At 39.3% G+C, this 13,445-nt stretch overlaps 1 protein-coding gene across 4 annotated transcripts in view; it reads left to right on the top strand.

Moving 5' to 3' along the window:
- The window catches only part of DLGAP1 (DLG associated protein 1), a 317,237-nt gene that overhangs the window by 66,627 nt on the left and 237,165 nt on the right, over nt 1–13,445 (top strand). For all 4 annotated transcript variants that reach the window (XM_037050284.1, XM_037050283.1, XM_037050286.1 and 1 more), the window contains exon 2: nt 2,783–2,997. In XM_037050284.1, the coding sequence (XP_036906179.1) occupies nt 2,783–2,997 (215 nt within the window). The remainder of the gene's footprint in view (nt 1–2,782; nt 2,998–13,445) is intronic.

Raw genomic sequence — 13,445 nt, 5'->3', positions numbered from 1 at the left:
TACAATGTTTTAGTCGCTGTCATTTGAAAATTATGTTTAATTGAAAGATATACAAATTCAGTACTAGCCATCTGGTTCGCTTCTCAATAATCACAGCCTGTTTCCAGTCCAAATCCAAGCTTCTACTATACACTGATTTTGGAAAGAACACCCAAGCAGGAATTTGCCATGTTTTCTTTCGTAAGTGATATGAGCTACTAAGTTTGTCGTTAGTCTCTGACCTGTTCTTACATGTGGTGGGCATCATCCATGCCCCTCAGCTGTGCTGACCGAATTTGTAAAATGCCATTGCTAAGCCAATAATGAGGTTGTGAATATGATCATATCTTTGCAGTGAGTCATCCGCCAATTGAAGAAAAACAAGACTGTTCTCAACATTTACAATTTCCCTAAGAAATCTTTCTTGTTGCTATGGTGACAGTGATGCTTTTTAGCTAAAAAAAATTTTTAATCTGCATTGTTACTAACGTAACTAATAGAAGGCAAATGCAGCAGATGTGATGGATTAGGAGGGTGTCATGGGACTATAATTGTTCAGTTCTGTAGGTATGGCTGATCTCAGCCCAAAGAAACAGTATCAAATTGTGGTTTACGGCAAGGCCTCAAGAGCTGCGGGGCTGGAGCCCTGCCCTTCATAGCTGGGACTTTGGACAAGTTGTATAACCTCAGTGTCCTTATTTGGGAAGTGGGGGTAATAATACTACTGCCCCTCAGTGCAGATCCAAAGACTGAATGTTTATAAAACATTTAAAACATTACCTACACATAGAAAGTATGACTTAAGAGAATTTCTATAATAAAATAAACAAGCTGCACAGTGAAACTTAATCATACTTTATTAGTACTTTTCAGGATTAGAACCTATGAACAACTGTTTTCAGGTCCATGAACAGTAGCAAATCTTCAGTCTGATGCTTCTAGATATAAGCTTTCAAATTATATAAGCAAATTTATACTTTAAGGAAGAAAGAATAGTGTATTTAGTGGAACATCTATTTTCTTCTGAAAACCCATAAATTTAGAAATCTATGTATAATATGTATATGTAACATTGTAGACAATTTTCTTAATGCTTAAGTGTTAAGATTCATATGTAATTGATTATAAAATTGGGAGTAAGTAAATTCTGGTTTTTGATGTTAAACCAAAATGTTGTAAATTCTAGCACTGACACTTAACTAGCTATGTGTTCTTTGGCAAATTTCTTAAGCTCTCTGAGCTCCTGCTTCTCACCCGAGAAATGCAGGAAAAAATGCAGAGTTGTTGTGTGGATGAAATAAGATCCTGTTAACAAATTTCTTAGCCTAGTTAAATGTTAACAATGACACATTGTATTATCTAATGAATAATCAGTAAGTGGTTAACATCAAAATATTAAATACCTTTTTAACTTCTCACCACAAATTGGGCCAGTTTCCATTTATGGTGCCATATCTTAAGCCTGCTAACATGTTGATGTGGAACTCAATGCATGCCCTGTCTTCTCATCTTCATTATAAACGTGTTGAGGGCAAGAACCAGACTCCCCCACCTTTTAAAATTAAGCCTTATGCACTGTAGGCTGTTACTTCTTAATGTGTATGAAGAGTGGTAATTATGCATTTCTTTTACCAAATGGAGGAGGAATGAGATCCTTAGGTTGAGTACATATTGAAGTGGAAAATCTAAGAGGAACTGAAGAGAAAGTCGTAAAGACACTTTCTATAGTATAACTTAGTGCTCTGCTGAACTCAAAGGAAATGACTGTGGAAAGAAGAGAGAGCAATGAGCAATGTACTGAGAACATTATCTTGTGTGGTGCTCACAACTAGGAACTTAGAATAGGATCCAGCAAAGCAAGAGGAAAAGAACAATTCAGATAAGTATAGTAGTAGCTATGCCAGGTAAGCAGAGAAACTCTAACAGGGTGGTGCTGGTGGTGGCATTGTGTGTGTGTGTGTGTGTGTGTGTGTGTGTGTAGAGGTCAAGAATATTTCAAAGTAAGAAAATGCCACTACCTCTCATGAGATCATTGGGAACCTTTAAAATGTGCTTTGGGCGGATCTATGGAGGCTGAATTAGCAAGTCCATGCAGCTGGTATAGATCACTGATTTAGAAATAACCTGGCTGGTGTAGCTCAGTGGATTGAGCGCGGGCCTGCGAACCACAAGATCGCAGTTTGATTCCCAGTCAGGGCACATTCCTGGGTTGCAGGCCGGTTCCCTGCAGGCCAGTTCCCAGCAGGGGACTCACAAGAGGCAACCATTCATTGATATTTCTCTCCTTCTCTCCTTCCCTTCCCCTCTAAAGATAAATCAATAAAAATTCTAAAGAATTTTTAAAAAAAGAAAGAAAGAAAGAACGATTGGATATGAAATGGTAGAGATGGAGGGTTCAGGGAAGATATAGATAAAACAGAAACAGTTTTTAATTTAAATGACAATTTAAAATAAATAATTAAAGAACTCTGATAAAACCAGTCTCCTTTCTAATGGCATTCTTATGCCTGACTCAATTACTATCAGCAAGAGAAAACTGAGACATACAAGTAAGTCGAAGCCAATGATTTTCATTTTTCCTAATACACATGTTGTTTTAAAGATTGATGCATGGACTTACATGCATTAAAAGTATTTTCAACCCAGTTAAAGTAAAACACTGTTATTGAAAAGTTCATATCTAAAGTTTAAGATGGTTAACTATACTACCCATATTTAGGGTCATACTCCCCCCAAAAAAGGAAAGAAGAGAAAAATGTAGGGTCTTATAAAAAACTGAATCTTCTGTTTTATATCTGAATAGGTTCCCCAAGATGAATGGACAGGGTATACCCCTCGAGGTAAAGATGATGAAATTCCATGCCGAAGAATGCGGAGTGGCAGCTACATCAAAGCCATGGGAGACGAAGACAGCGGTGACTCAGACACAAGTCCCAAGCCTTCTCCCAAAGTTGCTGCACGAAGAGAAAGCTATCTCAAGGCTACTCAGCCTTCTCTCACAGAACTCACCACACTCAAGTAAGTGTTTCTAATGCTATGCTCTGGTAGTCCAGCTGCTTGTGTTATTAGCCAGGACCAGACTGTGTGACACCTGGAGTAAATGGGACAGAAATCACTCTTCAGATGGAGCAGTGTGAAGCATTGACTGGTCTATTGATTTTGACATTGGGTCTGACTTGTAGGTCCCTGTGCTTTCAAAGACATGGGCACCAGGTATACTCCGCATAGATCATAAGCTGAACCCTCAACCTCCAGAAAGAGTTTGGAATAACTCAGAGTGGCTTCTGAAATGAATTAAGATTTCTGATCAATGAGAAGGTCCATGTATCCCAAATCTGGGCATTTGTTCAACCACTAAATCTATGAAGGATCTCTTCCTTAAAAGACCCTTGAATTTTTTCATATAATTGAGTAGTTAATAGATCAGGTTATATAGGAGAAACCTACAGAATGTGGCCATGCTTTAAAATTGGATGATATGTGAAGGTTCTTGGTATTCATTTTTAAATTTGGGCATTTAATATATTGTTATTTTGTAAGACCTTGAAATGGTTTTTGTTTTGAAAAAATATGGCAATAAGTAGTCCTTACTTCCATTTGTACTATTGGTAAACAGAAGACAGCTTTACAAAATAAATTATGGGAACTGATTATTTTAAGAAAGGCCATATTTAATTTTTAATTTTATTTATGGAGAGTTAATCAGAACTTGGAACTCAGCACCCTGTAGCTCATCAGTTGAATCTGAAAATATATATTATGGATTATTCATCTTTTTAAGTGCCTTTGATTACACACTTTGAAGAAATACATACTGCTATTCATGCATTTAGGTTACACTACAAAATAAGATATGAAAAGACATAATAAATAAAACAGAAAAGTGAGAAAGCCATCATATTAAAGAAACAAACTAGATTATAGCCTAGAATACTGAAAAGCAGCTGACTATTCTATAATGGAAATTTATTTAAAAAGCAAATTACATTGTATTTTAAGGAAGTGGACAGAAAGAGTACCCTCATCAATATTTTTTCAAGGTATCACATGAAACCACTATGGATCATTTCAATGGGAAGCTAATACCAATGATATTAGTAAACCAGCTCAAGAAAGAAAGCTCTTCTTCCTTTCCTTTGACTTCCAGTTGCCCTCTTTTTTGCCTTTGTTTCTGCATGCATTCACCTCCTAGGCCTGCCGTAACAAAGTGCTATGATATGACCTGGGAGGCTCGAAACAGTAGAAATTTCTTATCTCACAGTTCAGAAACCTAGTAGTTTGAAGTCAAAGTGTCAGCAGGCCCACACTCCCTCTGAAACCTCTAAAAGAGAATCCTTCCTGCCTCTTCCTCGCTTCTGCTTGTGACTAGCTATTCTCGGCATTCCTCAGCTTGCCAAGGAATGTGGCTGTCTTCTTATGACACAAGTGACATTGGATTAGGAGTCTCCCTGATGACCTTATCTTAACTTGATTATACCTGAAAAGACCCTATTTCTAAGTAAGGTCACATTCACAGGTATTGGGAGTTAGTACTTTGACATATCTACATGAGGAACACAATTCAACCCATAATACTGCCACATAAGGTAAGGATTGGTCATGGAAATTAAAAATGGAATCAGGTACCTTGCACTTTGGCACAGCTCACAGAAGCTCGGAAAACTATATATATGCACTGTGAAAAGAACTGGATACATAATAAAGGCAGTGGGCCAAGGTGGCATGACATGAGGGTAGCCAAGGACTGTTCTGGCAAATATTTTCTATGGATTTTAAAGTATCTCCACTATAGACAATAGATAGTCACAGCTGTGGCACTGACATCTTCCAAAAGATGCAAAAGAGGGACTGCTTTGGGCAAGAAAGTCACTTGGACTTTCAAGATTTCCGTTTCCTCAAATGAAAGCAAATAGTGAGACCCTGCAACCTCCTGAGTCCCTTCCACCTTCTTTGTATCCCATTAGTTTGCCTACGGGGATGCATTTGTTGCATCAGCTGAACAACACTTTGGGTCTTGGGAGATGAGATACAGTGATTGATGCAGTTCACAGTGGTACACAGGTATGAGGAGAACAGAAAGGAGCGGAACCCTAAGGAAGGTGTGGAACATGCTCTGCGAAGGCCAAGGATGGGGGTACGTGCAGAAATCAAGTTCACAATTTTATCCTACTTTCTAGAGCTTCAAGAGAATCCACTCTGAAGTCATTGCGACTTTTACGTTTTGCCTTTTTTAATGCCCTGGACCCTATTTTTACAACCGTTTATGCATTTTGTCTACTGCTCACAGGCTTTGAGAGCAGAAAGAGGCCAGCATAGATAGTGGATAAGTTGATGGTAAAGAGGGTCAGCACTTCAGACAATTAAATTAGTCACTGAGCAGTGTGTAAGAGTTTGTGGTGTCTATTTTCCTCCTCTAAACCTCTGAAAATTCAAAATGATAACCAATTTACTGGGAGATGCCTTCTAAATTAAAATTTTTGTCTTGACTTAGGATGGCATTTTAGCAAACCACCTCTGCTGCCCCGTTATTCTTTAGCAGGCAAGACAACATCTGACCATTCCAATATATCTTCTCTGTGCTACCATCCTATTCACCAGACTTATTTCTCATAGTTCTGCTCATCTCCATTCATTTCTTCCTCACCTGCTTTAGGAGTTCCATCTCTCATTACAGTCTACATATCACTTTCCACCATACTCTAGTACATGTGGTTATAAGTGATTTTGTCTTAATGGGATTTCAGGAGGGACACAAGAAAAAGGGGGGACACACTATGAAGGGAAAATTCAGATATGACATCACTCATAATCAGTGCTGTCTTTTATTCCTTGATGCTATTTTGACTGGAGGTAATTGTTTTTCTAGAAGTTTAAAGCATTTAGTTCCTTATGAGAAAAAAATCCCCATATCCTGGAATTCTAGTTCCCCAAAAAAGAAACTATATTTTTGTTCCTACTGCTCTGACATTTAAGTCAATTTTTTCCTCCTTCCTCCTCAGCAACTCACAGCTTTAGGGATGAATCATAGCCATGAACCACGATAACTAAAATTAGCCAAGTGAGATTGGGGCAACATTTTGTTTGAGGTTTTCAACTCCCATCTTCTCTCAGAAATGTTGGAGAGAAGGTACTCCTACACTTTCTTACACTGTTTTTCTCTTTTCTTTTCCCTTTGCTATTTTCCAAAGGCATCTTGAGGGTCTATTCATGAGCGTGGTTTTCATCAGCCACTTAATGTTGTCTTTAGACTGGTAAGGCCTGAGGTCAGTTGAACAATCTAGAGTCAGAGGTCATCTTGAGACTGTGAACTCCATCTCTGGGCTGTAAAACCCCCTTCGCAACCCTCCAAGGACCACTCTTTCTCTCACTCCCTTCTGTACTTCCACAGCTAGTCAGAAATCCCTTCACTTCACCGCTACTGGCCTTTCCTCTTCCTTTGTTCCTAGCTAACAATCAAATCGACATGCCATATCACCCAAGAATATTATTATCTTCAAAAATAACTTGTGAATGTTTAATAGTAAGTTCTCAGGCAAGTAAGGGAGAGATTTGCGGGCCGGAGTTCCCTCAAAGCATGTCAGTGCAGCTTAGCTCTGATAAAAAAAATTTTGAGTCTTTTACTATATTATGCAGTTTATTCTGGAATTAAAACTGCTGCCTGCTACCATGGTTAGTTAAAACCATGTGCAAATCCCATCCTGGATTTTTTTTTCAGTATATTGTGAAACTGAAGAACTTTAAATATAACATTTGCTAGCTGTCATTTAAAAGATTCTAAAGTTAAATTCAAATGCCCATCAATCCGAGGCAAATAACACTTTAAAATCTCTTCCTACTTCTTTATCCTTTTATCCAAGCATGAAGAAAAATTTCTTCCTGGAAGAAATAGTTGGGCTCTAGGACCTTAGACTTGTAAACATCTCTGAAATTGGTGAGAAGGCCCCCAGGCTTCTGTGTGTGTTTGGGCTGGAGACGACCAACCAGGGCTCTTGACAATTTTGCTACAGTGTCTTAACAAATGAATTCACGAAGGTTTATTTTCAATTCTAAATGCCTTGAAGGCAGATGGTTTTTCATTTTCAGGATGGTTAATTCTCTTAATCTGATTCTTTCCCTGATCCGAAAACTTTTTAAAAAAATGTTTTCACCTCTCTCCTCAACTGCCTTGCATCTGGCATCTGTCAAAATGTTCTCTGTATCTATGACTTTGTTTTTGTTCTGCCTGTTCATTTATTTTGTTTTTTAGATTCAATTGTCCATAAATGTATATTATTGCCATTTTATTTTTCATATTTTTGAAATTTTCTTCTTCTTAAGGGATTAAGAAGTACTGAGCAGTAAGAAGTTACAGGGATGTCAAGTACAGCCCAGGGAATATAGTCAGTAATATTCTAATAACCCTGTATGGTGTCAGATGAGTATGATATTTATCAAGATGATCACTTATTAAGCTACATAACATCTAATCATTCTAACCAAGGATATACACCTGAAATTAATATAATATATGTCAACTGTAAATGCAAAATTAAAAATGATTTTTTAATTACAAAAATAATAATCATAAGTTGGTGAGATACTAAATAGTTCTGTGGCTTTTGGCAACTAGATTAATGTCTCTGAGTTCTCCCCACCCCAATTAAATAAGAGGCTCCAGCTGTCAGTATGAACAGTACCACATAGAAGTCTCCCATCCCAACTCTCCCACCCAGGCCCACGACAGACAGCATCGGCCGATGCCAGCATTGATGGATCCCAGCACCCTTTCCACTGAGCCGCTTCCCAATGGGGCTCAGAACTCCTCTGAGCCCAGGGCTGCAGCCACCAATTCTCATCCACCAGCAATTCCCTGGCTGCTATCCCTTGCCTACATAGTCTCTTAGGAATCTAGCAACACTACTGTGTACCATTGTAAGGTTGAGGCACAGAAGAAATACCAGTTCACTATTTAAAGACAAAAGGAAGTCATATAAGTAAATGATATAATTTAAGAAGAGATAGGGTGTTCTCCTTCACCTTTAATTCTGGAGATTTAAAATAAGTAATTTCTACAGCAAGAACCCCAAACTATACCCTCTCACTGCCATTTCCTTTTTTGGTTATCTTTATATAGTTTATTTCTCCCTTTTTTCTCTCTAGACACACACTGTCCTATGCCAGTTCTTCATATTTCAAATGCCCCTCTACCTCATCTATGATTCCTCATGTTCCTTCTCTTCCCAGAAAAGGGAGAGAGGGGATGGAGGGTGGGTATTTTTGTATGACCCCCCCACCCCCAGGGAAGTCATGGGCATAGGTCATATGCTCCTCATAGGAGCATGAGGATTTTTTTCCCTAAGTATGTGGACCATATTTAAGAACAAAGCAATGTATATCAGCCCATCTCTCTCCTAAGTGTATGAAATGTCTCTGTCTTTGATGTCTGCTTTCCCCAAATGTTTTGTCATTCCTCTCTACATGTTCCTCGGAATAAATGTAATATATAATCGCAAATGCTTCCTTACAATGGGAGGAAGAACAAAATAAGCCAATCTGACACTACCAGACTGTGAATTTACGTCTTCAGAGATAGAAACTTGGAGTAGTTTCCCATCCTCCCCTCATCATAATGCTCTCTTCTCTTATCCTCTATCCACTCAACTCTACCCTCTGCTTCCAAAATAAGAAATGAAAAAAGTTTAAAACAGGGAAACTCATCCACTTGCTCATAAACAAATTATCTAAATACCTTTCAAATCTCTGCTAGAAATAAGCCTGGTTTGAAAACAAGACCAAAAAAAGCTGATATAAGAAATAGCCCTGCCCTGGCTGATGTAGCTCTGTGGATTTTGTGCCAGCCTATGAACTAAAGGGCTGTTGGTTTGATTCCCAGTCAGGGAACATGCCTGGGTTGTAGGCCAGGTCCCCAGTAGGGGGTACACAAAAGGCAATCACACATTGATGTGTCTCTCCCTCCCTTTTCCCTTCCCTTTCCCTCTCTCTAAAAAATAAATAAATAATTTTTTTAAAAAATAAATGGCCTATTATATTTAGCCCTTGATTGCCATGCTTATTTAAAAAACTTAAAAAGGTCCCACTCTGGGTGTGAATACCATCCCAAATGACATGAGTCAGTAGTGAGTAGTGTAGTCTGTACCATATAATAGCCTGATCTCCTGCTACATAATTGCTCTATGGGGAAGATGGGACTAAACCTACAATGATCGTGACTTCAGAGAGGAGAAAGACTGCTTGTGTGTCTTTGAGAAAGGTGGGGAAAAAATGAAAGAAAATTGATAGTTGGAGAGAAGGAAACATGAAGGGAGATTTGAGTTTAAATAAAGTTATACGTGCCTAGCTGAGTGCCAGTGGCTTTATGTTCCTGTTTAATTTTTTTTCATTTAATCATCACAAGTCTATATATGAATGAGATTTCCCCCACTTTACACATAAAGAATCCATGTCTCAGGGAGATTAAATAACTTGTCCAAGGTTACATATCAGTTAAATGTCAGAGCTAGGATTTGAGCCCAGGTGCTGAAGGCAGGAAGGATAACAAGCTGAGCAGAATGATAACTTACCAAGACTGCAGAAATGAGCTACGTAAAAAGGGGGTTAAAATGGAAGAGAAAAGAAAGACCAACTGAGAATGGACAACTGAGAAGCGATACCCAGAAAAAGAACCATTCAAAACAGATTATGAGAAAGCAGGGTAGATTTGAAGGGGATGTCAGAGGCTGTAGTGAAGTAAATTCTGGCCCGAAAGTGCAAGCGGGCAGGCATGCAGCTAAAACAGAAGGACTTTGAGAATGGCTTGGCCTAGTGTTGGCCTGGGCTGAAGGAGGGAATGACCAAAAGATCAAAGGATCATAGATAAAGGAGACATTGGCTGACAGAAGTCACAGGGAGAAGTGATGACCTCTTAGAGCCTGGTTTCAGTTTGGTCAGGACTACTCAAAGAACAAGCCAAGTACCTGTATCAGTTCCATGGATGCACAGCGTATGACCTCAGCTTTCTTCCAATGGCCTGGCTGTGTGTGACTGTTTGAACAGGGCCCTAAAGATTTTGGAGAGATGAGAGCAGGAGAAGAGCCCAAAAGAGGGGTCTACAAGCTGGATTCCTTATTCCACTTTGGTAGCACTGATTTAAAATGCTACCCATTTATCTTCCAGAAAGACTTCAGTTTGCAGAGAACCTTAAAATTCTTTTCTTTGCCTGTCTGCTAGCTACCATTCATTCCTTCAATCCATGTTCCCTGTCAAAATGTAGACAACCAGGCAAAAGAGAAGACCCTAATTACAATCAGAAAATGTTGTCATGTGAAATAAAAATATATAATGTATACAAGTAAAATATATATATTTTAGAGTACAGCAGGTCTTCTCATAATGTCATTTTATGTAACATCATTTTGTTACACTGCTGATGAGGTGCCATAGGAACTTAACTCTTGTTTATATCATCAGTCTATAGTAAAATTGATTTCATCATGTATCACTTTGTTTATAGACCCTATTAATGATATTAAGTGAGGAATTACTGTATATATACTCCAAAACCTGAAAATAGCAAAAGCAGGTACTATACAGAGTGTAGAAACTTATAATTCAGAGGCTGGTGGTATTACAGTTGGTCACTCTCTTCAGAATTTTTTCCACTCAGAGAAATCCACTTTACCTGGCTTAGGGAGGGATTTTGTCTTTTCTTGTCTTAATTTCAGGTTGCTATTTTGTCAGCATAGTTCAGGTTACTAGCTTTGCTTTCATTTGACATCATTAGAGGAATCTTCCTCACGCCCCCCAGAGGGCAGCGCACTGCAGGAGTGAGGAAAGCTCTTCAAAGGGCATGGGGCAGACACAGTAGGAGCTGCCTCTAACCCTTTTGGGGAGCAGGCTGGGTGTAAATTGTAAACAAATCTACCTTTACAGAAAACATATATAAAATAGTAAAACCATTGACATTTCTACATATAGAACAGGAGAAAATGAGATCAAAACTGCAGACTGAGGGATTTAGCTTAGCTGCACGGAAGAACTTCTAACCACAAAGTTATAATAAATTAATTTGCGAATTTTGAGAGAAACTTTTTCCAGGCATCCTTTAAAACAGCTTGAACCGTAATTTCTCCCAAAGCTTTGATAATTCTTCTCAAAGGCTTGGGTAGAAAATAAAAAATATATGTCTGTATGAGATTTGTCCAGCCCGCAGAGTCCAAGACTTCAGCATAAGATAAGCATGTACAAGACTCTTCCCATGTGCACTGACCCTATTGTTATAATCTAAGCGTGCAGGAAGATAAGGTTCCAAGGCACTCAGTAATAATCACTGCTCCGGAGATATATGCCTCTCTCCCTCACTCTTTCATTTCTGCCAGCTGAATTACCAGTTTCCTAAATTCAGTCTCAAAACATTGCAGCTCACCTCTCACGCCTTCAAGCTTTAGGGCTCACCCTTTCTCACTCTAATAACTGCAATGGATGGATTTGTCTTGCTGCCACCAATCTGTTGCCTCTCTTTGCAACAATTCCTTCTATAAACTTTCTACCAGGTTACTGAGAAATCATCTCCAAATCCATTTTGTCTCCACACATAATCCTCAACAGCATTCAGAGAGTCACACAAAGACTTCATTCTCTTTTGAGATTTTCCTTTTTGCTGTCCCGTCACAAGGATTCTATACTTAAGTCAAATGGAACTACGAATTGTTCTTAGGATCTGTTTTGCTGACTTCAGGACTGTGTTCATCAGGATAGGCTGGATTATGCTGGGAGTGAAAACAAGCCCCAAGTCAAAGAAGCTTCTAACAAGAAAAACTTACTTCTTGCTCATGCCACATGTCCATCTTGGGTCAGTAGGGAATTCTGTTCACCAAGGTCAGCCAGGACCAAGGTATGGATACACCACATCCACAAAGGCTCCCAAAACCACCAAGACGGGGCAAGTGCACAGGGTGTTAAAGCTTTCATTTGCAAATGGGACAGGTCTCCATTTCCATTTTATGGGCAAAAGCTAGTGGCATGGTGATGTCTATCTTCAAAGAAGGCAGAGAAGGCAATCTTTCCATGCGCTCAGAACACGCGGACACATAAAACACAAATTTGACAAGCACAATAATGACTGCCAACGTTTATCTCCTGGACACCCAATTTTTGGCTCACTCTCTTTCCTGCAAGCAAAATATATTCATGCACTGCCACCACCACCAAAGGGAGAAAAACCAAACACTCTATCCTGGTCCTATCTTACTCTCAGAGTGTATGGTTTGTGGGTAACCTGGGATAGTCTGCGCAGCAGGAAACGATATGCTGTAACATCCACATCTGGTCAAGATGGGGCTCTTCTGCATCTGGAGACTTGTGACTCGCAAAGACAAACTATGTTCTTCCCACACAGCCAGTATACAATGGTAGGACAAGGACAAAATTATGCACAATAAACACTCCCACTCAAAATCAACAAGATGGGAGACGAGAGTAGTCACTGGTCCAAAGCAACTCTGCAACCCCACTGGGTCAAATGTCAGGCTCTCTACCCTGGGGAGATGTTTGTTGTTTAGACTGCAGTTCTCCTCTCTGGGAGCAACTTCCATGTTCATTGTTCTCATGTTCCCTGGTTCCCTGCTTTGGGAGAGTCTTCCATTTCTAGTATCCTCCTTGACCATATCCAATGCACACGTCAGGGAAAGTGTGCTCTTTGGATCCCAGAGACACTTTAGGACCACTCTTATTCCCATGTATTTTCATCTAGACTTGTGGTCCTTTGGCAGTACAGCTGTCTGAAGACTGTAGTCAGCTTCTTATCTGTTGATTCCAGTGAGTTCTACATAATAATCATCACACTCACAGAACTTTCTAGATACAATGATCATTTTTTCAATTTGCTTGCCTTCCTACTCCCATGCTTCTATGTTTTTCAGATATGCTCAGTTTATCAACTTATCAGCTGCTTTTCTCTGAATCACTTTGTCTAAACAAAAGGATTACTTAAATGTACCTTCATTCTGTCATCTGACTCCATGTACAGGCTTGAACAATGCAGGGAAGTGTCCATATCCTTGATCTGAACCTTGCCACAAGGGATAGTTCCCACATTGTCTTCATCACTCAAATGCCTTCTAAGGTTACCTTTTACAAACTGGGTTGAAATCGGTTGCTTTTTCCAATCCTGAGAATTCACAATTGTCCAGCCTGGCCTTATTCCCTTTCATTTCTACTTGCAATATAACTAGGTCTTTTCTGAGTTTACTTCAAACTACAAAACACCTTGCTGAATGCTACCAGTAGCAACCAATACATGTTGTTAACATTGTGTTTTGCAGCTACTATCCCTAGAGCTACAAGTTCATTTGTTATATCATCTGCTTCCCAAGTTGTTGTAAACAAGAGTGATTCAGAGGCAGATTCACATCTGCCTAACATGGATCAACGTGTTTCCACCTTATGATCACAACCACCTTGCTGCCTGCTACCTACCCTGAAACCACAGC

This window comes from Sturnira hondurensis, unplaced genomic scaffold (genome assembly GCF_014824575.4).
Source record: "Sturnira hondurensis isolate 20B ecotype Veracruz unplaced genomic scaffold, ASM1482457v3 Scaffold0006713, whole genome shotgun sequence".
Classification (NCBI taxonomy): domain Eukaryota; kingdom Metazoa; phylum Chordata; class Mammalia; order Chiroptera; family Phyllostomidae; genus Sturnira; species Sturnira hondurensis.
The sequence above is the reverse complement of the archived record's forward strand: the minus strand, read 5'-3'. Positions and strand labels throughout refer to the sequence as shown.